This window comes from Osmerus mordax, chromosome 5, assembly GCF_038355195.1.
Source record: "Osmerus mordax isolate fOsmMor3 chromosome 5, fOsmMor3.pri, whole genome shotgun sequence".
In the NCBI taxonomy this organism is placed as follows: domain Eukaryota; kingdom Metazoa; phylum Chordata; class Actinopteri; order Osmeriformes; family Osmeridae; genus Osmerus; species Osmerus mordax.
The window spans coordinates 7,173,413-7,201,299 of record NC_090054.1 but is presented as its reverse complement, the minus strand read 5'-3'; the positions used below and the strand labels follow the sequence as shown (position 1 = coordinate 7,201,299).

At 40.2% G+C, this 27,887-nt stretch overlaps 1 protein-coding gene and 1 long non-coding RNA gene across 5 annotated transcripts; one reads left to right on the top strand and one right to left on the bottom strand.

Annotated features, from left to right (window-relative positions):
* Positions 1-277: 277 nt before the first annotated feature.
* slc29a3 (solute carrier family 29 member 3) lies at positions 278-26,845 on the bottom strand. 4 transcript variants are annotated; one of them, XM_067236591.1, is made up of 7 exons: positions 26,644-26,839; positions 20,424-20,567; positions 19,867-20,319; positions 19,513-19,595; positions 2,379-2,605; positions 2,052-2,214; positions 278-1,420 (listed from the first exon to the last, which is right to left on the bottom strand). In XM_067236591.1, exons 3-7 carry the CDS (start codon positions 20,185-20,187, stop codon positions 775-777), a joined length of 1,440 nt encoding a protein of 479 aa, XP_067092692.1. In that variant the 5' UTR covers positions 20,188-20,319; positions 20,424-20,567; positions 26,644-26,839; the 3' UTR covers positions 278-774. The 4 variants fall into 4 exon arrangements, with proteins under 4 accessions (XP_067092692.1, XP_067092693.1, XP_067092691.1 ...); XM_067236592.1 differs by having other exon boundaries at positions 20,420-20,542; XM_067236590.1 differs by having other exon boundaries at positions 20,424-20,542.
* LOC136943321 (uncharacterized) lies at positions 7,412-9,287 on the top strand. The gene is made up of 3 exons (XR_010876673.1): positions 7,412-7,514; positions 7,919-8,036; positions 8,553-9,287. It is a non-coding gene; the product is annotated as an uncharacterized lncRNA (long non-coding RNA).
* Positions 26,846-27,887: the final 1,042 nt, after the last annotated feature.

Here is a 27,887-nt window from a genome sequence, read left to right as displayed (position 1 = left end):
CCCTGCTTTCTTTCATGCTCCTGTTTCTCATTTGTTTTACATGGTAGTAGTAAAAGAGAGGGGTGAGTCTTTCTGCATACAGGGTATTCAAAGCGAGCTTATTTCAGAAAGTGTAAACAATTATACATAGGCTCCGCATAGAGGTAACGTGTTTATACATTTAGAATTTTCAGTCTATAAGTAATTTTTCATAGCAAATACTATGTTAAATGGAGGTGTTCATTCAGTCAGCCCTATTAAAGTAAAGAAGTCTAAACAAGAAAAACACACTCAAAAACATGTTGATGGAAGTTTTATTAAACTGAGTGAAATTCCATGATCAAATCAGGACATGCATTACACCAACAGACCAGACCTAACACATCTGTTGAAATTACCAACAGGTATCCATTTTGGATATTCATAACCACATTAAAATACACCCATGCATACAACTGCATTATGGCGTGATATGAGCCGTAGTCACTTCCATGGGTTCTCTGAAGATACATCTCACATACTCATGATACGCGCTTGGCTAGTTCACCGTGCACCAAGAACTAACCAGAAGAGGGAGCACTTATTCCAGGAACATTGGTACGGCCCTGGCAAATTGCACATAATAGCCCGAAGTGGGTCCTTTAGAGTATGAATTTAGAGTTCATCATTTCAATGCCTTTATGCCCTCAGAGCCAAGTTAGTCATAACCAATAACAAGGTTTTGTGTTATTGGTGTTACAATACATTTCCTGTACAGTAGTATTGCTTTTCATAAAGAAGTCCTCCATCACAAGTTCAAATGCAGTGGACAATGATCACTGAAAAAGCTGAGCCCAATGCCAATCCTAGAGTTAGAAAGAAGGACATGACCACCCCAGTGGCCTCTGCCAGCTCCTGTGGCACCACCTTGGGCCCATAGATCATAGGCAGGGTGCCAAGGTAGCCATTAGAAATACCCAGTAGGCAGGTGAAGATCACAGGGAAGAGGTCATGGGTAAACAGTACTGTGTGAAGGTGGTCCCTGGGCTGGTAGTTACAGAACATAAGGAGGGGGATCAGGATGGTACGCAACACCACTAGGGTAGGAAGCCACCTGCTGGTCGGACCAGGCACCTGTAGCCAGAAGGTGGCCTGCCGCCCACAGAAGTCTGCCACATTGTATATGAAGAAACTAGTGAGTGGCACAAAGTAAGTGTTAGTCCAGGGACTTCCTGTATCCTTGTGCACTGACTGAATGCCCGAGGAGACAGCAGGGAAGACCATGATGGAGACATAGAACACATAAAAGACACACAGACCCAGTACCCAAGTTTTCCTCAGGATGGGCCGTAGAGGAGGCACTGTGCCTGCAGATGCCCTCAACCCATCAGCGTCTTCCTGGGGCAGAGATCCCTCTGAGAGAGCTCCTGGACTGGTACATGAACCTGCCAACATGTAGTACCTAAAGAGAATAAAAATACCCTTTTTACTCACTACCCATATTTTGGGGCACCAAAAGTACATGGACAGATTAACATTTTAAGGGTAGGACTGACTGCATAAAGTCTGCAGCATGTATCCATGATCAGATCCTCTGTGTCTCCAATTAATTACAATAAGGAGTTCACTGCACACAGTTATACATGAGTTTGCTGTATGATGATGTCATGTAATACACTAGCTGTCCTGGGAACTAAATTGTGTGCTTAAGCATTTTGGGTGATACTGATGTTATGATACCGATTGAGGTCAAAACAAGGCCAAGGGAATGTGTTATATAAATGTCTTTCCATAATGCTGCATATTCGCAAAAAAAAAGGTGTAGAAAAACCCCAAAACACATATCCTCGATCAAGCCAGACGCAGGTGCCGCAGTTTCGGGGATGTGCCAGGTTTCACCCAACTGTGGTTTTGTAGACCTAAACAGGACACGACTCGCAGCCATTATATTCCTGCTTCCTCTTTTCTCTTCCAGCACTCTCTGTGAAGCTGAGCATAAGCAATAAACCCCAGCAGCACAACAGCATGAGTCATGTTGTGTGTTTGTATGTGTGTGTGTACGCGTGCATGCCTGCTGGCTTGTTAATACTGACCGTGAATAAGCCAGCTTAGGCAGAATCAGGTACATGATGATGCAGAGCAGGATGAACATATCAGCAGTCAGGAAGTAAAAAAAGGCACTGTCTGTCACGTCCTTGGCAACAGCCAGGTCCAACACGGATGCTACAGCACTTATGGTGCCCCCCATTGCCTGGCCTGGCAGAAGAAGAGGATCACAATAAAAGCTATGGCATTGGAAGCAAAATACACTTGAGATTGATAGATTGAGTCAACTCTAAATGTTTTTGATATGACATCTATGTTTAAATAGATGGCATATCATATGGTAAATAGATTAGTTGTCAGGGCATTAGGCCTACCTGATATAAGAGCCTGCGATATCCTCATAGGAAAATGTCCACTGATTCCAAACATACTGCCAGAGAAGAGGTTAGAGGCTCCACTGACCAGGGCCACACTGGCCAGAGTCCCAGTGAAGAACTGGCTGATGCAGCCTGACACATCCACCTTTACCATCACAGTGGTCACAATGAACACCACCAAGATTACAAACAAGGAGGACAGGATTCGTACATCGGGGGACAGCCTTGAAGAGACAAATGGTAGACAGCAAGTGAAAAATGTTAAGTTAAAATCAATAAAATAATTAAAATTCACCCCTTTGCCTGGAGTAATGCCTTTTTTGCTGAGTGGTGGAAACCCAGCATGAGGTTGCCCATTTTGTGACTAGGATTGCAAAGGGGCGGAACATTTACAGAAACTTTCCATGGGAAGTTAAGCTGTGGAATTTAAAGGAAGTGAATTGCAAATGTAGCGCAAATTATACAAAGTGTATCATAAATATGAATATACACATTTTGCTTGGTCATAAGCAGAAATTCTTGCAAACTACTACAATATAAAATATTATTTATACGAGTATGTGATCTATGTGAGTCAAACCTTCAACATGATGATAATCTGAGCACCTCAGTAAGACACGGTACTGCAAACCACATTAGCACAAGAACCGCCGACTTTGCATTATGACGCCTCATACAATGTCATTATCTTTTTGGATGAGCTTCAAAGTGCTTATACTAGACCTGGCGTCTCCTTCTCCCCATGGGAGGGAGAAGGGCCAGCCAAATGGCACACCCTTCTTAGCTTCTCCTTACTTCAGAGAAACTCTGGATCAAACAAAGGGATCTATCCAATACTGAACTTTATGGATGTACAAAACATTTCTCAAGGACTACACTCTTCATGAACACTTCAGGTATGATCGGAATGGATGTGTGATAATGTATGCTTCTTACTTTTCTGTGTGATTTAATTTGATGTGTAAATGTAACTTCCTCTCATGTTATGATAAATCAGTCAATCCTGGTATCCAATTTATTGTAATATACTAAAAAAACATTTATCAATGTTGTGTAGATAGATTATGAAGTACAGTCATGGCAAAAGTAATAGGCACCCCTGAATTTTAAGTACAGAATATTGTGACATCACAAGGGGACAGGTAGTGGAGGGATTTTACATTCCTAGACAAGAGAGGTGGCAACACCCCAAAATGGTGGCAGTGGCCCACACTCTATCTCCCAGAATCCCTCACCAATTGGACAGGTGTAGATGTGTAAGCCACCTAATTAAATTAGGACTAGAATAGGGGGGAGGGGAAAGAGCAGGGGAGGGAAACCAGAGAGACAGTGGGCACATGGCTGGTTAGATTGGACTAGAGAGCAGCAGGTTGAATAGTAAGCCCTCTTTGGTAAGTGAAGGACGGCGTTGAAGGGGAAAGTCGTTTTTGTTTAACTTTTGTGGATTTTTGTTGGACTGTGGAAGTTTGGAGAAGGAATCTGCCTGAGTTTCATTTTTTGTAGTCTGCTCCTGGAAAATAAAGTGCCATCTTCCTGTGGAACCTGTGTTGGCGTTGTCCTTCCCGCCCTGTAGCACTGCCTCACTCTTGCCTGCCCTAGTCGGCTCTTCTCATGACTCTACAATACCTTTAGAAATAAAATGCAAATTAACCAATTTTGTATCATCAATATTTTAATTAGATGTCCAAAGTTTGTGAACACACAAAAAGCCTGCATTATAGTGAAATAAAAAATACAAACATAAAATATACCCCAGACACAATTAATGGCACCCCTGACTAATATTTGATTGCAGAACCGTTGCCAACAATAACAGCCATCAAACGTTTTTTGTAGCCATCAAGAAGCTTCTTGCACCTGACTTCTGGTAGTTTCTGCCACTCTTCCATTGCTATGTGTTCAAGCTCTTAAGTTTGCTGCATTCCTCTTTGAAATGGCAGATTTCAGCTCTCTCCAAAGGTTGTCAATGGGATTTAGGTCAGGACTCATTGCTGGCCAGTTTAAAAAACAGTCCATCTTTTCCTTTTCAACCATTCTTTTGTGCTGTTGGATGTGTGCTTTGGGTCGTTGTCCTGCTGGAAGCCCCAAGACCTTCGACTCAAACCTAGTTGTCTGACACTGGGTAAGACATTTCGCTCTAAGATGCCTTGGTAATCCCCTTATTTAATTATTCCTTTGATGCATTCAATACCGGAGGCATTGAATGAGGCAGTAAAGCAGCCCCACAGCATGATGGAACCTCCACCATGTGTTACTGTAGGTAGGGTGTTATTTTCCTTATGGGCTTCATTTCGTCTCCTATAAACAAACTGCTGCACTGCATTCCCAAAGAGCTCCATTTTGGTTTCATCAGTCCATAGAACATTATCCCAGAAAGATTATGGCTCTTCTATGAAAGTTTTTGCAAACATTTGTCTTTCCTCCTTGGTCTTTGCCCATGGAGCCCTACTTTGTTTAGTGTGCGTTGTATGGTTTGGGCTGAAACCACCACTCCAGATTGCTCCAGGTCAGTCTGAAGCTCTGTAGATGTGCATGGTGTTTTTTCCACAATCCGCAACAATCTTCGTAGACTTCTCTCATTGTGTTTCTTCTTTGTGCCATGTCCTGAATTGTCTTAACACTTTTATGACTGTGAAATTTCTTGATAACATTCCGAACTGTTGAAACTGGGATTTCTAGATCTTTGACGGTTGCCTTGCAGCCTTAAAAATTCTTATGTAACAACAAAGCCTCAAGGACCCATATTGTCAGACTTATGAATTTTCTTGTACTGTCCAAATTTGGTACAACCTTCAAAACCCTTTGAACCATAGATCCAATCGACTTGAAATTTGTTACAGATTTGTAGGATACATGTCTTCCTATAGGGTCAAATTGAATAAGGAATGCAATACAGAATGTCTGAAAGAAGTGTATTTATGTAAATGTCCACATTGCCACAATATCTGTGTGTTAATAAATCAAAAGTAATTTTGACTGATGGTTTTTCAAACGTTAGTGCCTTCAAGTTGACATCATTCTGAAGTACCATACCCAATTTCACCTTGATATGTCAATATATGATTGAATTCAATTGAATGGCTCCACAGCGCGCACACACTCATCCTGCCCCTAGACACACGAGCGAGCTTGGCGAGGCACACACATATGCTTTCTGGAAATTGTGTGCTGACCAAGCCCCCTATGGAAGATTATAGGGGCCAAAACTAAATAAATAAATACTTGGATAAATAAATAATTATATAACACAAAGCTTAAATAAATGACTAATTATATAATGAAATGCCTAATTGACATACAAAATATATAAATTACAAATGAAATGAGACACTAAATATATAAATGTTACATGTATTTGTGTGTATATATATACACACAGTTAGGTCCATAAGTATTTGGACATTGACACAATTTTCATCATTTTGGCTCTGTATACCACCACAAATGAAACAATCAAGATGTGCTTTAAGTGCAGACTTTCAGCTTTAATTTCAGGGTATTTACATCCAAATCAGGTGAACGGTGTAGGAATTACAATACATTTTATATGTGCCCCCCCCCCTTTTTAAGGGACCAAAAGTAATTGGACAATTGGCTGCTCAGCTGTTCCATGGCCAGGTGTATGTTATTCCCTCATAAAGGGAGTTCGTTATTTCATTGACAAGGAGCAGATAAAAGGTCGAGTTCATTTCAAGTATGGTATTTGTGTTTGGAATCTGTTGCTGTCAACTCTCAATATGAAGTCCAAAGAGCTGTCACCATCAGTGAAGCAAGCCATCGTTAGGCTGAAAAATCAAAACAAACCTATCAGACAGATAGCAAAAACATTAGGTGTGGCCAAATCAACTGTTTGGTACATTCTTAAAAAGAAAGAACGCACTGGTGAGCTCAGCAACACCAAAAGACCCGGAAGACCATGGAAAACAACTGTGGTGGAAGACACAAGAATTCTTTCCCTGGTGAAGAAAAACCCCTTCACAACAGTTGGCCAGATCAAGAACACTCTCCAGGAGGTAGGCGTATCTGTGTCAAAGTCAACAATTAAGAGAAGACTTCACCAGAGTAAATACAGAGGGTTCACCACAAGATGTAAACCATTGGTGAGTCTCAAAAACAGGAAGACCAGATTAGAGTTTGCCAAAAAAACATCTAAAAGAGCCTGTACAGTTCTGGAACAACATCCTATGGACAGATGAGGCCAAGATCAACTTGTACCAGAATGATGGGAAGAGAAGAGTATGGAGAAGGGAAGGAACTGCTCATGATCCAAAGCATACCACCTCATCAGTGAAGCATGGTGGAGGTAGTGTTATGGCGTGGGCATTTATGGCTGCCAATGGAACAGGTTCCCTTGTATTTATCGATGATGTGACTGCTGACAAAAGCAGTAGGATGAATTCTGAAGTGTTTCGGGCAATATTATCTGCTCAGATTCAGCCAAATGCTTCAGAACTCATAGGACGGCGCTTCACAGTGCAGATGGACAATGACCCGAAGCATACTGCGAAAGCAACCAAAGAGTTTAAGGCAAAGAAGTGGAATGTTCTGCAATGGCCAAGTCAATCACCTGACCTAAATCCAATTGAGCATGCATTTCACTTGCTAAAGACAAAACTGAAGGGAAAATGCCCCAATAACAAGCAGGAACTGAAGACAGTTGCAGTAGAGGCCTGGCAGAGCATCACCAGGGACGAAACCCAGCGTCTGGTGATGTCTATGGGTTCCAGACTTCAGGCTGTCATTGACTGCAAAGGATTTGCATCCAAGTATTAACTTTGAGGAGTACGTTCTAAATTTCTCGACTGTCCCCCCAGAGTGAGTTCTTTTTGCGCGTGAGTCTCAACGTTCCAGAAATTGATTATGACGCATTAAAATCGAATTTCTATACAATTTCACCATTTCTCGATTCGCATTTGAAAGTGACCTAGTTTGCACCCCGTATTAGTGACGACTACATCGGTTATTTTGTTTATCCGACCTTCTCGTGACGTATTTCTTCCGCTTCAGGGGATTGGCGAGACCTTCAAAGTTTTGGCTATGATTCTGATGCCAGAAGTACTTGTATAATTCTAATTATACCACCCATATATTTTGCACGATACTGAGATGAAAGCAACTGTTGTATTTCACAAGGTGATGTGTTTGCCAAACTAGCTAGCTCGTAGTGTAGTAAAGTGTCAATCAACAAGTTAGCTGTTGCTAATTTCCTAGGCTATGTTACGTTGTTTGTGTGGTCGGATTATAACGAATACAACATAATTCAGATACACCCAGTCAGTCTAACTTGATTGCTATACATCGTTGTGTTCTCTCTCCCATCTCGTAAACCTACGGAGTTGGCAACCAGACCGTGTTCTCAAAATAAGTTACTGGAAACCAGCAAAACAAAAATTAAAGATGCATTACAATCATAGCACATTAGTTTGACTGGATGCACCTGCATTATTTTGTACTCATTATAATCCGACCACACAAACAACGTAACATAGCCTAGTAAATTAGCAACAACTGCTGATTGTCAACCATGTGAGCCATAGGCGAGACTGGAGAATGACTCCCAGACCCCTTGACGAAAGGCGATCAAGCAAGCTCATGCAGCTTGGATACCTTCAAACCTTTTTGGTTGGCTTCTACTTTTCTGGGAAAACCTTTCTGGTGAGTAGATTATTTATAACCACAAATTACATACACATACCTGTGGCATGATATTGAGATGAAAGCATGACTTGTTGTTTTCCACGATCTGATGTTTTTGCTAGCTAGCTCGTAACTTGCTATGTTTAGTCTAATTAGAGCAAACACAATAATGCAGACATCCATTCTAAATTGATGGCTAGGTTTTGTGATCTATTGCTACCATCTACTGCCATTCATTTCCGTGTTGTTGGAACATTTATTATTCCTCATTTATTGTCAGGCCACAGTTCAAGTATTGCAAAAATGAGGCAAGTGTAATTTGTTTGGAAAATCTAGGCTAGAGCTACTTGATGGAAGACATAGAATAAACCAGACTTTATGCTTATTCAAAATAACAACTTATTGAAATGACAAGACAGTAATGTATGACTGTAATGTTTCATAGGGTTATGAACACACCTCTTGTCATACCACTTGACTGCCTGCTGTTGACCGTTTTCTATATATTGAACATCTCCCTTTCTAATTTTACAGGTGAATGTGAATGTTGGCCCACACAGGCCCCGTTCCAAGAGACAGAAAATGTTGAAAGAGGGTTGCACTGCTGTACAAATTGTCCATGTATAGTACTACATTGCCATCTCTCAGGTGTGCAGAGCAAGTAAGGTACAAGGCAAAAAGCAACCCATCCCTGCTGAACATCAACTAAACCGTTGAGCACCTAATTCCTTGGTGTACCAGCAGTGGCTAAAAGCCCATCTCCCATCCCACATCTTCACCACATTGCATAGAGGGACTATAGAGAGCATCCCGAGGAGCTGCATCACGGCCTGGTTTGGGAACTGCACCACTTTGAACCGCAACTCTGCAGAGGATAGTGAGGACAGCCGAGAAGATAGTCGGGGTCTCTCTTCCCTCCCTCACAAACATACCTAACGGTGCATCCGCAAAGCCACACGCATTGTGGACAAACCCATGCACCCCACACGCACCTGTACATCATCAATATTTTTGCATATGGATGCTACCTCAATAACTAATGTTCACATATGGTATTAGTATATTATGTTTACATTCACATATTGTATATTATCTGTATATTTAGGAGGTTCCCTATATTTTAGCTTATCATAGATGTAATCTATGTTCTGTGTACTTATATGTTATGCCAGGTTGTCTTGCGTTGTCTTGTCTTCAGTGCCCAATTTCAGTGCCCAGTCTGACCTTGTGGTGTTCTGTGCACCTGACAATAAAACACTTGAACTTGAAGTATCCCATCCTCTTTGTGTCTTGGGGAATTTGTCACAAATTTAATCTTGTCTTGTTGGACCAATTTTATTTACCTAATTCTACTTAGTTGTTGTAGTTGTTTAGGTTATGTCAATGTCCTGGAAGAATGTTGTTTTGTTTCATTGTGTAATGTAAGTGTATGAATAAATGCCAGTTGACATGTCAAGACAACAGACCCAGATATGCCAAGCCCATCATGATCCTGGATGTCCATAGTGGATCCTGTGTAAAGGTCCTCAATATAGCCAGTAAATCACACAACTCAAACATGCTTGAGTTGTGATATGTTTTATGGCTCAATGTTTGTGCTAATGATATTCATTGATATGTAACGTGAGTGACGTGATTGTACCCTTTCCTGGACATGTACCTGAAACGAATTCAAGGATGCTGTGGTAAAAATTAAGAAACGTGTTTGTGTGGGTTTTTTATAGGTTGTTGCGAATTAGGGGTATAACTTTACTGTCATTACTGTTCCGAATTTGAAATATTCATATAAGTGAATCCACAGTGATCGGATATGGTATAGGATCGTTTGTAGCTGTCGACAAGCTAACTTGGCTATTACCGATAATATAGGCTGCCATGTTTTTTGTTTTGATCAGTACTCAATGCATTGTTGGTGTCAAAGGGTCAACGAGATAACCTACTCTTCTCACGAGAAAATAATGAGGTGTACGGGGTAAAGTGGTACATCATCGAAGTTCATCTTTGTTGCCGGAACACAAAAGAATCCAAGATGGCCGCAAGTAAATACGAGACGAAAGACAGATGAATGTCAGATGTTTTAGATGCATATTTGTGAATGTATATCTATTATTTCGATGTCTGGTTGGTTATACAATAGGTAAAATGTGTTGAAAGTGATAGCCAAGTCAAGGAAAACGTATAATATTATGGTTTACTAGGTGACGTGAGTAAAGCGTGAGTTATTTTTGGTTAGCTGTTAGCTAACATTAGCTAACTAAATTGTCTGAACGTTTACATATGGATAATAAAGGTATACTTTTGCAAAATATACAGTACATTGAGACTTATGTTTATAATATACACGTAGGCTACTGCTGAAGGCTCTATTGTGACGTAATAAGCCAAACTGGACATTCTAAGGACGCGTTCGAAATCACACCTGTGTGATCGTACTCCCCAGGGCCCACCCAGAAGAAATCACACAGGTGTGATCGTACTCCTCAAAGGGTTAAAAGTGACAATTAGATTTATGATTGTTAGTTTGTCCAATTATTTTTGGTCCCTTAAAAAGGGGGGGCCACATATAAAATGTGTTGTAATTCCTACACCGTTCACCTGATTTGGATGTAAATACCCTGAAATTAAAGCTGAAAGTCTGCACTTAAAGCACATCTTGATTGTTTCATTTCAAATCCATTGTGGTGGTATACAGAGCCAAAATGATGAAAATTGTGTCAATGTCCAAATACTTATGGACCTAACTGTATATATATTAGTGTTGTCAAACGATTAAAATATTTAATCGCATTAATGTCATAGTTAACTCGCGATTAATCACACATTTTTATCTATTCTAAATGTTCCTTGATTTCTTTTTGTCCAATAATTTTTTCTCATTTTAATGCTCTTATCAACATGGAAAAGTGGATCGGATTGCTTGGTGCAAATGTTTTTAATTTTTTATTTAAAACAACATTGCAATCGCCTGGCTTTGACAAGGGGGCGGAGAATTCGCATCAGCTGTGTGCTTGCCATCAAGTGGTATTTCAGACTGGACGTGCTGTGATGATAGCTCAGTTCACAACGACAAAACACACAGATCACTTTGGTCTTGTCAATGAAACCATTTGGAAACTTTTTAAAAGTAAACTTTCTCTTCAGAACTTATCCATTTCGGCGTCCATTTCGGCGTCTCGCGCTCGCCATCCACTCAAAACGCAACGTTAGCCTACTACTCTTTAGCCGGCTCGCAAGCCCAAAAAAGTGTGTGCGGCGTGCCTGTTGTTTTGTTTCCGGTCTAGCTAGATCCGGTGTGGTGTTGTAGTGTTTCTAACGTCAGTAGTTTTTGCAACAGCATGTGAAAAAAAGTACAACGTTTGCTAGGCCAAAAAGAACATTAATCGTGCGATAAAAAAATTGACGCTGTTAAAATGGGTTTGTGTTAACGCTGTTAATAACGCGTTAAACTGACAGCACTAATATATATATATATATTTACGTTTTAATGTGTTCACATTCATTTATTTATTTATCCTTACATTTATTTATTTATCCTTACATTTATCCACGGTGTAACTTGCTGCAGCAAAATAAATCTGTCGTCTGCTGTCACCAAGTCAGGGGGCGGGTTAAAGCCTATGATTGGTGGTTCAACTTGAATCGACTGCTTTTGACTCATTCAAGATGGCAGCACCTAGTGTGGATTCAATGAATGAAATATTGCATGCTACAGTGGTCGAAATTTTACCGGTAGCTGAAGAGATGGAGGCAACTGTCAATTCCCCTTTTCTTTTTACATCATATTGAGAGCTTCGCTGAAATGATATCAATGATATTGGCCCTGACTGACACAGACATCAATGAAAATGTGTTCACGATCCTCGGCGAGATGGTACAGCATAGGGGTGGGCGAATCGATCTCAAGACCGATAGTATCGATACCAATGTTGGTATCAGTAGCCTATTAATTGATACTGGCGTTATAAGATCTGGCGTTATAAGAGCTAATAGTGTCTTACTGAGTGTACTTCGTGACTGCCATCTGACTGTTAGTAACCAGAGTTTGTTTCATTGATTTGTGTTTTGCTAAATATTAGCCCCTCGGACAGAGGGTAAGGGTATAGCAGCTAAATTGGTCAATAGGTAGCTAGCTAGTGATCGAGTTTCAGGGTACTTGCCACCGAGTGAGACCCTGGCTTTGTTTACATAATTAGGGCCATTGTAGAATTTGGTTAAATCAGCCCTGACTTCTGTAATCAGATTCAGAGCTAATAGTGTCTTTTCTGAGTGTACTTCGTGACTGCCATCTGACTGTAAGTAACCAGAGTTTGTTTCATTCATTGATACTTAAGTTTCAATTTCTGTTCTCTACATTCAGTACACAATTCCCTTTACATCATAGTGGTTGTAACTTGTGCAAACACCGTCTAACTTCGCTCAAGCTCACTTTGCCCCTCCCCTGCTAGGCTGTGAGTTGTTGCCGGCGTGTACGTTTGGGGCTATCTCGTTATGATCATTGACCTAAGCACTTTTGTAAAGCTCTCTTTTGGAAGTCGCTTTGGATAAAAGCGTCTGCTAAATGCATAAATGTAAATGAAAAATAATTTAGATTCGATTGGAACTCTCTTTTATACATTTATAGTTGGATTTGACATTTAATTGGGTGTGCTTTGCCTTCGGCAAGGGCACAACCTTTGTTCTCTCACATATATATTATTATTTTTATTATTATTATTTTTATTCTTTTTGCCCCCCTAAAACTCAGTCAATATTTGGCCTACATAGACAACGTAGGTGTCAAAAGTTTCGTCTTGGTAGTGATTGAGTTGCTTCTATTGGAATTTACGTTCCGTTGCATGGTTTGGGCGTAGGTTAAGTTTTTGTGGCGAAAAGTGAAGCTAACGGTGGCTAATTTGCTAGCCACAGTCACTGACGTTACTAACGTCACTACGTCACGAAAACACGCGTGACTACCTTTGCCAGAACATTCGTTTCGCATCTGTTAACTTGTGGGATAGCTAGGCTAACTATAGCTTTACTGCAAGGCAGCTGCAGAAACGCCACAAGCAAAGAGGCCAGGGTGATAAATATTTACTCATTTTACTTTGTGATATGACACACAATTGTGATGTGTAATGTACAATATAAGCTGATATTATTAAGGAAGTACATCTACTTTCGGAAACAGTAGTCTACTATTTCACTGAAGTATTAGCATCATGACATTAGCCTGTGTTGCCCGGGCAACACATACTACAGTGGTCTATGATGTATCTGTTTTCAATCGTTAAAATAAACATTCCTCACATATACATTTTCGTTGTAGGATTTATTCTGACATTAGTAAACGATTTGTTGGTGAAATTACCATTACCTGTGGTTTCAAACCAGTGTAGCTCACTGCAATGCTGTAGCTTACGCGAGACACACTACAAAAACATCTAGCTACAGTACACAGCTGTTTAGGAAGTCAAACGGCGACAGAAAATGTTCGGCACTCCCCTTACTTAAATCAAAAGTCTATCTAACTACTAACCTGAACTTCATTGCCACAGCCTAAACGTTGTCAATCTGTTCATGAAAATAATTAATTTCAGCCTAAACCGTACAACGGAACGTTAAATCCAATTCAACCAACGCAATCGCTACCAAGACCAACACAGCAGTAGTCTAGTACTGTACCGTAGTAGTACAATTTACCGGGGCAGCTTCTCCACACAGGGCTATATCGCATTTTGCGTTGTTACTGACAATGATCGCTACCAGTGAGCTTTTTATGAATGAGCAATTTTCCACTAAATAAATGTCAAGCTTATTTACGTTTTGGGGGGCATATTTTCAGTTAGCAGATGGTACCGTTTGAATCGCGATTCCATCTTCTACTGCCGGGTAACGTCGTAGAATAATCTTCAAAGGGGTTGTTTATTCATGAATGAATGCAATATGAGTAGGCTAAATGCCTGAAAATATCACGAGAAGGGAAAACCTTAAAATGACGTTTAAATCATAGAGATTAGGTCAATTTTTACACCGGTCTGCACTAATGTCACGAAAACACGCGTGACTACCTTTGGCAGAACATTCGTTTCGCATCTGTTAACTTGGGGGATAGCTAGGCTAACTATAGCTTTACTGCAAGGCAGCTGCAGAAACGCCACAAGAAAAGAGGCCAGGGTGATAACTATTTACTCATTTTACTTTGTGATATGACACACAATTGTGATGTGTAATGTACAATATAAGCTGATATTATTAAGGAAGTACATCTACTTTCGGAAACAGTAGTCTACTATTTCACTGAAGTATTAGCATCATGACATTAGCCTGTGTTGCCCGGGCAACACATACTACAGTGGTCTATGATGTATCTGTTTTCAATCGTTAAAATAAACATTCCTCACATATACATTTTCGTTGTAGGATTTATTATGACATTAGATTACAAGTAAACGATTTGTGGGTGAAATTATCATTACCTGTGGTTTCAATCCAGTGTATCACTGCAACGCTGTAGCCTACGCGAGACACTACAAAAACATCTACACAGCTGTAGGAAGTCAAACGGCGACAGAACATGTTCGGCACTCCCCTTATATCGCATTTTGCGTTGTTACTGACAATGATCGCTACCAGTGAGCTTTTTATGAATGAGCGATTTTCCACTAAATAAATGTCAAGCTTATTTACGTTTTGGGGGGCATATTTTCAGTTAGCAGATGGTACTGTTTGAATCGCGATTCTATCTTCTGCCGGTAACGTCGTAGAATAATCTTCAAAGGGGGTTCTTTATTATGAATGAATGCAATATGAGTAGGCTAAATTCCTGAAAATATCACGAGAAGGGAAAACTTAAAAGGACGTTTAAGTCATAGAGATTAGGTCCATTTTTACACCGGTCTGCCAAATGTATTCGTTTTGATTCAGCCTGTCAGCTGCCTCTTGCAGGGGAAATGAGAAGACATCATATTTCATTCTACACTTCACTCGTATTTTGAGTTGTAAATGAGCAGCAAAAAAAAGATGCTTTTAAATCTATGTAATCTTTATTAATAATAAGTAGGCCCGATGCATTTTTATATAAAATATACAGACCCCTGTGCAACCGACGCAAGCAAGCACACCCTACAATTTCCCCAGAAATTGTATCCTCTCTAGTTCATTTAGCAAGTTGTTTAACTCAAACAACCATAACACAGTACATATGGTATACAAAGCTGCAGTCAGATTTGGCGAAATTGTTAGCTTGGATGTTATCTTTACATATAGATGGGGTCTTGATGATGATGCGCACGCAGCTTCAAGGCAGAAAGACGCATTGCCTACGAGGTTATTGTGGATTGACTGAGGTTCTGGAAAGAGATCTACTCAAGAAGAGAGTCAATAGCTATGGTTTTCAAGTGATCTTTGAGAAAGTTTGAAAACAGAGTTGTGGTTAATATGTTTGATTGTTGGAGGCAATTTTTGGACTACATCTAAACCTCATGCAGCTGCTGCAGCATTTCTCCTTTGGCGTGACCTGCACTGGGAGAGGGAAACAGCATGGATGGGGATAGTGTGCGGGCCGGGCAGATGTGTCTTTATATTAGGGTGAAATGGAATGAGAAATGCAATACAAAATGTCTGAAAGGGGTGTATTTATGTAAATGTCCACATTGCCTCAATATCTGTGTCAATACATCAAATATCATTTGACTGATGGTTTTTCAAACCTTATTGGCTTCAAGGTGACATCATTCTGATGTACCATGTGCAATTTCATGCAATTTTACCTTGAAATGTCAACCGTTTCTTAACCTTTGTCCCAAAGCTGACCAAAGCTAATACTGCCCTTTCTATTCATAAAAAATAGTCAACAATCTCAACAGTTGGTGTGTAGCAGAGACGATAGAGACTGACTTGTAACCTTATGCTCATGAGTTCAAATCCCCATTCAGCCTATTGTTGTTGGCCAAACATGAAGTAGTTTTGCTCTCCTTGTCTAACTCTTGACCTTCTACAATGGACATTTTTTTAATATTTTGCCATTTTGCGGAGGAACCCTCATCGCTGCTTGCAGCTATATTTATTATAATAATTTCTTTTCCCACCCTAACTCGACGTTCAGTTTTTCCACTACATAGACAATGTCGGTGTTAAAATGTCCATCTTGGTCATGATTGCGTTGCTTGTATTGGATTTTACGTTCCGTTTAGGTTTAATTTAAGTTTTTGTGGAGAAAAGTGAAGCTAACGGTGGCTAACTGGCTACCCACAATCACTAACGTCACTAACATCACTAATCCACGGGCTTACCGATTGTAGAACATTAAGGCCAAATCCCAATAGTCTTTCTTACCCCTACCCCTTACCCCTAGCCCTTAGTTTACCCCTAGCCCTATGAAATGAGACACCACTTGGTCACCCAAGATTTTTACACAAATAATGTCTTATACTGTTTCTTAGAGACAAAGTCTTGGGCACCCAAGATTTTTACACAAATAATGTCTTATACTGTTTCTTAGAGGCTCTAAATTAAATGCTACAGCTTTTCTTGAATTATATGTTTCGATGAGGGCGGTGTGTACATGAGGGCAGCTTTTATTATTATTATTTAATTTGTAATTAAGAACAGCACAGGAATTGTGCAAAGCAGTTTATTAATTAGTAGGCCACATCTCTGGTGTCTCATCGGTGAGGAGGCAGATGAGGATACTAATAGTGATGCAGAAAGTTTTGTACCATACCTATTTGTAGTAAAAATAAATTAGAATTATAGTACATTTACATTTACATTTAGTCATTTAGCAGACGCTCTTATCCAGAGCGACTTACAGTAAGTACAGGGACATTCCCCCCGAGGCAAGTAGGGTGAAGTGCCTTGCCCAAGGACACAACGTCAATTGACTCGGCCGGGAATCGAACTGGCAACCTTCAGATTACTAGCCCGACTCCCTCACCGCTCAGCCACCTGACTGAATAGTAAATCTAAATGTAATGTAATGTCGTTTGTGTATCAGATTTGAATGCAACGTTTAATCAAAGAAATATATGTAATATAATTATTTTATTTGTTCAGCAGTATAAAAGTGCAATTGTGCTAAACTTTTTGTAACATTTTTTTTATTTCATTATTTCTTAAAGCATTTTTCCTTAACCTTTTTTATTTTTATTGTGCCTAAGACTTCTGCACAGTACTGTATATCGATGTCTCCAAAGCAAGTAGTGTTATGCACTGATATCAAACAAAATTTAGGAGTTTAGTTAAAACTGTAGACATGCATGGAGTCCATTCAAGGCTAATCAGAAAAATGCGGGACTATTGTGCAAATCAGCAATGTAATGTTAGTGTAGTAAAATAGCAATTTTTTTAAACGTTTCAATTAAGAACATGGTTGCAAATACATATACATAGTGTAGAGCACAAAACAAGACTGTCATAATTTTTTAATCAATTATTTAAGCCGAAAATATTACATTTATGGGACTCTGGATGATCTGTCCACCATTGTTGTAGGTTGGGCAGGATTCACATACCCCTAGGTTTCAAGTAAGCTCCCGAAAACACTTGGTTTTAAGGGGTGTATACCCCCTTCGTCTTAGCCCTACCCCTCGATCAAAAAGAGTATTGGGACACCACTTACTCTCACGTGAACGCGCAAAACTAAGGGCTAGGGGTAAGGGGTAAGACAGAGTATTGGGATTCTGCCTAAATTCGCTAGGCTAGCTACCTAAAACAGAAAGACAGCTGCAGAAAAACAACAGGCAAAGGCCAGGGTGATAACATGTGGCTAGCTATGTTTCCAGGCTGAGGTTTCTACACCCTGTATTATTGTACGCCCTTCGACTGGTTAGCTCCAGCGATTCCCACACAGCAGTAGTGTCTAGCAGTTAGCTAGCTCATCTGTACAACTAACCGGGGGTGAAGTTTGAAACTAAGAACAAAACGGAGCACAGCTGGCTTCTCCAGGCAGGGCTGTAGACTGCGACCAAATGGTCAAATTTTCCTGTTATTGTTACTGACAATGATTGCTTCCAGTAAACTTGTTATATTAGCCAGTTTTCCAGAAACACATTTCAAGCGTAGGCTATATTTTTGGGGGCATATTTTCAGTTTGCAGGAGGTACTAGAATCGCAATTCCAGCAAAGATACTGCCAGTGAACGTTGTTATAATCATCTTGTTTCAAATGGGGTTCTTTATTAATGAAATGCAATATGAGTAGATAAAATATATTACAAAATATCACTAGATGGAAAAAACTTGGGGGGGGGAGTTTAAGTCATAATATAGGTTACGACCATTTTTACACAGGATTGCCCAATTTCTTCGTTTTGATGCAACTGTGAGGCTGCCAGAAAGCCTATCACCATTACCTCTTGCACTAAGGGAAATTAGAAGAAAAACCGGTTTCATTCTACACTTCAATCTTAGTATTTTCAAGTGTAAATGAGCAGCAACAAATGTATGCTTTTTTAAATCTGTGCAATCTTTACAAATAGGCTAATAAGTAAGCCTATGCATAATTATTTTAAATATACTGAAATATTAGTTGTACAATGTAAGTAATAAAACAGACCCATCGGCTATGGACGCAAGCACACCTCACACTTCCAGAAATTGTACCCTCTTTAGTTTGTAATAGATTTGCAAATATTGAAAAAACTTTATCATTATGGGGTATTGTGTGTAGAATTGAGGGGGAAAATGAATTTAATCAATTTCTGGAATACGGCTGTATCATGTGGAAAAAGGGAAACACTGTGAATACTTTCTGGATGCACTGTATGGTCATCTACTCACTCGTTTAATAAAATGTCATTTTTGTGGAAAAGCAGACCCAGTAAAAATGTTGTGCACTTAAATGAACCAATTAAATTATTTTTCTAATAAATTATGCTAAGATAATGACCTACCACCAGAACATTGGAATAGCAACAAAGCTCTTACCACAGGCTTAGCCAAGGGGAGAGGTGGCTAACTTTTCTACCCCAAATTAAGTCAGTCTTACTATGTATGCAACAGACAGGCTTAATTAGACAAGTCTAACCTGACAATTTAAGGCCCAGTTTCCCCAACATGGATTAAGACTAGTTAAAGATTCTATGAAGATCTCCATTGAAAACGTTTAAGGGTAGGACAAGGCTTAATCCATGCCTGGAAAACTGGGCCTTAGGGTTAGGACAAGACTAGTCTTTAACTTAGTTTATGCAAATGGGAATGTGCAATTTAGCATGGAGGCATATGTTTACAGTGAGACTGGTTGAATCTAGTCGCTCTCACCATTTTCATTTAGTTTTTTAAATTCCTATTCTTCTTTGCTACAAATGTTTGTTCATTATATTTATTTAAGCTGTTAGAGAACTACATGTTAAAAAGGAAACTTGACAAGCGCATTACATACATTATGCAGTCATTTCTTGATTTGAGAAATACAAATAATCACATGATAGTGTATACTGCATAATGGTTTAATGCCACAGCTTGATTATGTTTATTATATTGTATATAAACAGTAACAAAAACAAGAGACAACCGACCTGTTAATCAGCAGATAGTTGAGTATAAGACATAGCACAGATGGCACAGTAGAGGCGATGGCTAGATAACTCTCAAAATAGTCCTGAAAGGAAGAAAAAAGGTTGGTAAAAACATATATGGGCAACTACCCACCTTTATCATACCAATCAACTTTATTTGAAGCAGCCTCAGCTCCATTGGCAATAACAGTGAACCTAGAATAATGTCCTCACTTGCTCCTCAATATACACCCTATAATATAATCACATTCAACTGGACCTGAGTGAGATGTGAAAGGACCTGAACATGGACTGAACATGCACATGCAACAGAAAGTTGTGTAAGAGAGTTACAGACTATACGTTCAAACTTACGCTGAGGTCAGAGCGAGGCTCTATGTGTCCAGCAGGGTCAGAGCCATTGCTCAACTTGAACAGCCAGTACTGTTTAGCTGTGATAAAGAAGTTCCACGGCAGTAAGGAGCCAATTCCCATGAGGAAGAATATGGCATATACCATGCAGTACGAGTCTTCTGGGCTATGACGAACAGCCAGAGGCCCTGTGGGGTGTTTGGGCAACAGTGGAGCCTTATCTTCATCAGGGCCTTGGCACTCAGCCTCCTCGTCCTCAGACATGTGAGAGTGGAGAGCAACAGGCACGTAGGCAGAATTGACACTGTCCTCCACACCATCCATTACAATGCACACAGACAGTGAGAAGACAGCACATACAGAGGGACCAAAAGCAGGAAGAGAAAGAGGGGGAGACAGTGTGTGTGTGTGTGTGTGTGAGGGGGGCAGGATCTTAAGGGAATGAGCTGAGGGTAACTGCAAAAAAACAAACACAAATGTTGGTTAAAACATTGTAACAACAAGGGCTATAAGGCCCAAAATATACTCAAATAAAAGACAAAGCACACATACGCACCTACCTAAAACTGTGGTGTACTTGTCAGGAATATCAACACTAAGCCACTACCCCTTACTGCAAGTCATAGTGCATAGTCCGGAAAGCTGCAATGGGTCCAACTGGCTAAAACACTGTCCCTACCTAGAAAGAAGAAATAAAAGTAATTCTGACACCACAAAGAGAGAGGAGGAAAGATGAAGAAAAATAAATATATGGAATATGGAAGAACACTGCTTATCATATGAAACACATTTTTGCCTTATGCTCACATGACCCGTTACCTCTCTAACCACTCTGTGATAAAGCAGGGCTTGAAATTGCGACCATTTTTGTTGCAAATGCTCCTGAAATTGTAATTGGGTGTGCTTGCCTTCTAGCCTGGTCCTAACCAGACTCTCGTACATTTCATTTGTACAGAGTCTGGCCTCGCTCCATTGACAAGCGTTGACTTCCTTGTAGGCGGGTACTCTGTTGAAGTTTAAAACTATTGGATCTGCCCAGAGCCACTCTGATCTGCCATAACCAATCGCTAGCGTTCGCCTTAGCCAATTCCTTCACCACTACTGTAACAGAGCTAGCTGCCGTAGCTGGAAAATCAAACTGTTCCCGAACCCCGTGGGGAGGAGGGCCACAACATCATGGTCACCAACAAAACTCAGCAAAACTTGTTCTTGTTCCGGCTTTAGCTGTTGGATATTCGGCAGCGTTGCCACAACGGACCGAATGGCTTTGCTCGCATCTTTCTCGGCCGCCATTACGGAACTACAACACAAACTAGCACACGACATCAACGTCATCGTTCTCAGCCACTCCCTCTGTTCGCTGATTCGCCGGTAGAAAATCAACCTGAAAAATCTGACTTACGTACCTCATGGCCAGACCTATGTACAGAAGCAAAAATAAAATGTGGAAGTACGTAGGCGGGCAGAGCCAGGCTACTTGCCTTCGGCAAGAGCACAACCTTTGTTCTCTCACATATATATTTATTATTGTGAGAATGCTGCATTCTCACAATAATAAATATGATTGTTAGAATGCTGCTTCAGCATTCCAAGTATTATTCTTTGAATCTTTATTCAACTTCTTCATATTCTTCTTCTATTTCTTCCTTGACACCTTTCAGCGCCTTCAAATCTTCAGCTATCAAAACATTCAGCAGTTTCAGGCTATGACTGCTATGACTTTTCAGCTTTCTACCTCTTATGTTTGAATTAATATAAATCAATATTCATAATATTTTTAACATGGTTTTCCAATGGACTTTTTTTTTCAAATCCTCTCAAACTTCTTCTCCAAATCCTTCTTCCTCAATCTTTCAGCTAGAGCCACCATTTAAACTTTTAAAATGTTGACAAGACCCTAAACTATTTTTTTAATAATTCAGCTTCAACTTTTTTCAATATCACTGATTATGTTTCATGACTTTTTCAAGCGGTTTCTGAGATTTACATGGGCGTGTACGTGAAACCCTAGAGTGCAGACTGAAACGCTTAGAGTGGAGTGGAGCTTCGGATTTCGTTGAAAAAATATTTCTAGTTTGCCAGCATTGCCACAATTTTCGCTCTTCATGCTTCGTTTTTGGATCAATAGATAGCTAATTTTGTGCTGGTCGTAGACAGTTGTCTGTTGAATCCAACAGACGTACACATGTGTTCAGAGCCCCACGAAAGCGAGACAAAGTCCAACTCTCGCCCCATAGAGACCAATGCAAATCTGGTGACAAAATCGTCAGAGAAAGCAAAAAGAACAAGATTTTGAAACTGCCGGTAGAGTCGTATTGCTGACCGCACAGACATATAAAGGACATCTCTGGAGTCTTGGGTCTCGGAAAATATCCTTATTTTTTGGATTGGACGTACAGTTTTGCGTCTAGGTTAACTTGTCTGAGGTGTGGATTCTAGCTACATTTCTGTTATTCTCTGCCCTCAGCGCGTTATGCCACAGCTAAACTTTACGTCAAAAGAAACGTTCTCATTTCCGGCGCTTTCAAACAATCAGTGAAATGTGGAGCAACGGCAGCTAGCTTGCCTCTAGCAAACTTATTTTGAATTAGCCATTTCCCCCTACATTAATGTCAAACTTATTTACGTTTTGGGGGGCATATTTTCAGTTAACAGACGGTACTGTTTGAATCGCGATTCCATACTGCCAGTGACAACGTTGTTACAGTAGCTTGTTTCAAAGGGAGTTCGCAGCTGTTTCGATGGGTGTTCTTAACGAAATATGCAATATGAGTAGGCTAAATGCTTGAAAATATCACTAGAAGGGAAAAACTTAGAGGACGGACCCACCTGCAACCGACGCAAGCAAGCACACCCTACAATTTCCCCAGAAATTGTACCCTCTCATTTTTATTATTGTTTATTTTTGCCCCCCTAAGGATCAGTCAATATTTCGACTACATAGACAGCCTAGGTGTCAAAAGGTTCGTATTGGTAGCGATTGCGTTGGTTGTATTTTTATTTACGTTCCGTTGCATGGTTTAAGTAGAAATTGCGTTTTTGTGGTGAAAAGTGAAGCTAACGGTGGCTAATTTGCTAGCCACAGTCACTGACGTTACTAACGTCACTACGTCACGAAAACGCGTGACTACCTGTAGCAGAACATTCGTTTCGCATTTGTTAACTTGGGGGATAGCTAGGCTTACTATAGCTTTACTGCAAGGCAGCTGCAGAAACGCCACAAGCAAAGAGGCCAGGGTGATAACTATTTACTCATATTACTTTGTGATGTGAAACACAACTGTGAAATGTAATGTACAATATTAGCTTATATTATTAAGGAAGTAGGCCCACGTCTACTTTCGGAAACGGGAGTCTACTATTATTTCACTGAAGCATTAGCATCATGACATTAGCCTCTGTTGGCCGGGCAACACATACTACAGTGGTCTATGATGCATCTGTTTTCAATCGTTAAAATAAACATTCCTCACAAATACATTTTCGTTGTAGGATTTATTATGACATTACATTACAAGTAAACGATTTGTGGGTGAAATTATCATTACCTGTGGTTTCAAACCAGTGTTGCTCACTGCAACGCTGTAGCCTACGCGAGACACAACAAAAACATCTACACAGCTGTAGGAAGTCAAACGGCGACAGAACATGTTCGGCACCCCCCTTACTTAATAAATCAAAAGTCTATCTAACTACTAACCTGAATTTCATTGCCACAGCCTAAACTTTGTCAATCTGTTCATGAAAATAATTAATTTCAGCCTAAACCGTACAACGGAACGTTAAATCCAATTCAACCAACGCAATCGCTACCAAGACGAACACAGCAGTAGTCTAGTACTGTACTGTAGTAGTACAATTTACCGGGGCAGCTTCTCCACACAGGGCTATATCGCACTTTGCGTTGTTACTGACAATGATCGCAATGTAATCTTTATAAATAATAAGTATGCATTTTTATATAAAATATACAGAAATATCAGTTGTAAAAATGTCATTACAAAACGGACCCCTGTGCAACCGACGCAAACAAGCACACCCTACAATTTCTCCAGAAATTGTACCCTTTCTAGTTGTATCTGTGTTCCCTCAAAATATATTTGGGAGTATTTGTGCAAGTGCAAATAATTGTTATGATGCGACCCGTTTTAATTTCTCTACAAAACGCTCTGACCGGTCTACCATTCTATCCAACTTTACAGTTAAACTTCATCTTCACGTTCTTAACTTTAATGCAGATTTGAGATGGTTAAAATAAGCCGTCAATCACTCTTTGACACTGCGCTCCGTTGTCACGTGACAGGAAGCTAACTCACATTCAAAATTTTAAGAGCTGAAAAGACTGACTCATTTTTTGGTGGGTGCTCCAAACTATTTGCTGGTTCTCCTAACTTCTTTAAGTTGGGAGCACCAGTGCTACCAAGTAAAAAAACATTTTTTGAGCCCTATAATGGCTAAGGTACATTTAGTCATTTAGCAGACGCTCTTATCCAGAGCGACTTACAGTAAGTACAGGGACATTCCCCCGAGGCAAGCAGGGTGAAGTGCCTTGCCCAAGGACACAACGTCAGTTGGCATGACCGGGAATCGAACTGGCAACCTTCGGATTACTAGTCCGATTCCCTCACCGCTCAGCCACCTGACTCCTACATCACCTATGACATACTTAAAGGTCATGATAAGTGCATCTTACACAGCGTAAAAGAGGATGTCATGGCGAGATGACCCATTTCTGAGAGAAAGAAACAATTCAACAATGGTTTCCCTTGTTTCACACTGAGTGGAATCTATACATCCCTCAACTTTAACTGTATCCCCATGCCTGTGGGCCTCTTGGCATGGGAACTGTGAAAGTGCTGTGGATGTGTCTTTAATAATGGCATCTAGACTAAAGTTACAGCCACAGTTTGTGACATGTCCTTGTTTGTATCTGTGGTAGAAGGATGGCAAATTCCTTTCAGATTAAACGTGGGCTCTTAGTTACAGTGTCTCATGGCAATGTGACTGATTCATTCTCCAATATCCAACATTGGCATTTCAATTACACAGAGAATCTACTCTGCTAATAAATCAGTACACTTGCTAGCTATGTTAATTGACCACTCAAAGCATAGGCCCTCTGAAGCCTTTGTGACAGTGGAAATATCCATAGACTGAGTTGTTTTGAAAGTTGAAAGTAGATACACATTGTCCCGATCATGGGGATATTACTTAGAAGCACTCAGCTGTGCATGAGTATACGTCACAGTGCATTGCACTTTTGTTGTGCATGTTACTCCTAACTCAGAGCCAGTGGCGTATTTAGGCATAGGCGACATGGGCATCTTGCCGGGGGTGGCAAAGGGCACCCACACCAAAAAAAGAAATCGGCACATCACGTCAATAATGTCACTGTGTGGGACTGTGGGTCATTTCACCTGGTCAGAGTGGGCGCCCTGATTCTAGTTTGGGAGCTAGGCAGGCTGCCTGCAGGTCTCCAACTCAGAAGTACAAGATGGGGAGGGGGGTGGGGGATATGTTGGCCTCAGGTCTCCCTACTGGAAGCCCGAGGTAGGGGGAACATTTATCAAATAGCGCACCTCCACCACTAACCACAAACTTTATACAGTAATGCAATACGTAAAATATGACAGTACGAAATGCTACCAAATAAACCACAATTCATTCATAATACAGTGAATATAGGCTTACAGTTGTACAGGCATATTGTTGCTTTTCTTTCTGCTTTGTGTGAAATTGTTAAGAATAATAAACCAGTCTGCACCAGGGGCGTAGACAGACGTTGTTAACATTCAGGGCTTAGCACAAACCTAACATGGGCATTGACTAGGCTTTATTTGAACTAAGTTTGGGATGTGAAAAGAGAATCCTCACACGTTATGTACACAAGCCAAATTATTTACATTAATTTGAGCGGAAAATACAGTTTTCTATATTTTTTTGCCTCACATTATCATTCACAATAAAATTTTGAATACACTCAAGTCACTTTCTTTGTTTGTATCCAATGGAAATAAAATCCTGATTGATCGAATAGGCTTTGTAATGGTCTGTAATTTCAGGATGATAAGAGACCTGATTACAAAGGATTGTAATTTGGTGAATTTATTTCGTTATTTCATTGATTATTTGAACTGTGTCACAAAACCCTGCCTTTGGAAGAAAAACTCCAATACACAAATGGACATGTAGCCTATGCGATCTATGACTGATTTGTGAAATGGCCACGTGACACCATAACAGTAAAGCAAATGGCCAAATATACGGTGTATGGTGTCACAGGATAACCTTATGACTAGCCACAGCAACTCGGCAGAAAAAGCTACTCCTCACGGTTCACCGATAAATGTCATTGTTACACAATATGAGTAACCCAGGTCTCCTGACCAAGTTAAAAAAGTGAGTTTTAAAGAGCTGATCTAGCGTCTGTGCTGTAGCCAAGTGATGGAGGAAACACTTTACAATCAAACTTAAACCATAATTGTAAAAAATATATGTATTTATTAAAGTTGATACACAACACAAATGCATTTAGTATGCGATACATGCTATAGTCTTTCTTTCCTAATAAATCAGGCAGCTAAGCTCAATAACCTAGCCTACTTTAAATCTGCTCTCTGTGTTTATTTTGTGTAGGCCCTACTATTGCTCATTACGTAAAAGCAATATAGATTAAGTCCATAAATACATATACGTTTTCGGTTGTGTAGCCTACATTTAGTGGAATTGTACGTATTGTGTTGAAGGAAGTGAAGCGAAGGAAATATCTAGACTACTCACCAGTTCAACGCATGTTCTGTAGAAATTATGCATCACACATGATGATTTCTAATTGAAAATCGACGCTTTTCAACTATGATCTAAAGACGACTATCCAAGTAGGTTATCCCTCCATTCCTTGTAGTGATCTCGGAAAATGGTAAACAGAAAAACGTTAAACCACTTCGTTTTAACACTCGCTAGTCCCTCCCATTACTCACATTCACCCGATTTCCTAACTCAGACCTAAGCAGCACATTTCAGAATACTCGTCGAGATTACTACTTTGCATTCGTAAGCAGCCCGACAGGTGGAACATACATCCTATCGATCCACAATTGCAAAACGCATTGTTCACGGCCACGTGAACTCTCCCTTAAACAGGGCTCGAAATTGCGACCATTTTGGTCCCAAATGCTCCCGAAATTGTATCTGTGCTACCTCAAAATATATTTGGGAGCATTTGTGCGAGTGCAAATAAACGTTATTGTGCGACCTGTTTTATTTCTTTACAAAACCAGACAATGTCTAATATAGGGAGAACCATAGACATAATAAAGATTGATTATGTCTATGGGGAGAACTCATAGAGTTAATATAACTAGAGGAAGTAACTTTTGTCTTCCAAGATGGGGTCCCTATTCATTTCTATGAAAAGTGCTCAGTGGCGCAGTGAGGCAAGCGAGAGCGCGAAACTGGACCGCTCCATCTTTCCACTTCCGACTCTTCCGGTTTAGCTTTAAACAGTGGCTCTTTTTTTCCCTAGCTCCGAGACCTCGTGCACGCTTGCAATTAGCTGTGCACGTCATACTTTGCGACAACCAGTCGCGAGCATAGATTTATATGGTTGCGAGCGTGTGAGCTAAGGCATTGCAGTGGCAGAATGGGGTACAAGTCCGATAAGAATCAGAGACATGATGCAAACTTTACGGAAATGTATGCTGTCACTGTATAGTATTCCTTTCACTTGGTTTTTAGAAATAGGCTATAGGGCCAAATAGGCTATAGGGCTATTCTAGATGGAACTCATCACATATGTTGCTTTTTTTCTTTGTGATATGAGTATGATTTCCAACGCATTGTGTCGGATCAAATAAACTGTTAACATGAACACTTAGCTCCGTCGTTGTTCTCGCCAGGCAAAGAAAGCTTAAGTTATTTTTGTAACAGAAATCTTCCATAATGCAGATTTACCATAGCTTACTGTCAACTTTATATTCAAACGAAATGCCACAAAATTCACACTGCCTTCAATTTAACATCAG

Excerpts from the sequence above, each read along its gene's own strand:
- slc29a3 (XM_067236589.1), bottom strand. The coding sequence starts at position 26,676 with ATGCATAATTTCTACAGAACATGCGTTGAACTG. Across the intron at positions 2,215-2,378 it reads ATCGCAGGCTCTTATATCAG|GCCAGGCAATGGGGGGCACC; the intron begins GTAGGCCTAATG and ends TTCTTCTGCCAG. Across the intron at positions 1,421-2,051 it reads CCTAAGCTGGCTTATTCACG|GTACTACATGTTGGCAGGTT; the intron begins GTCAGTATTAAC and ends TATTCTCTTTAG.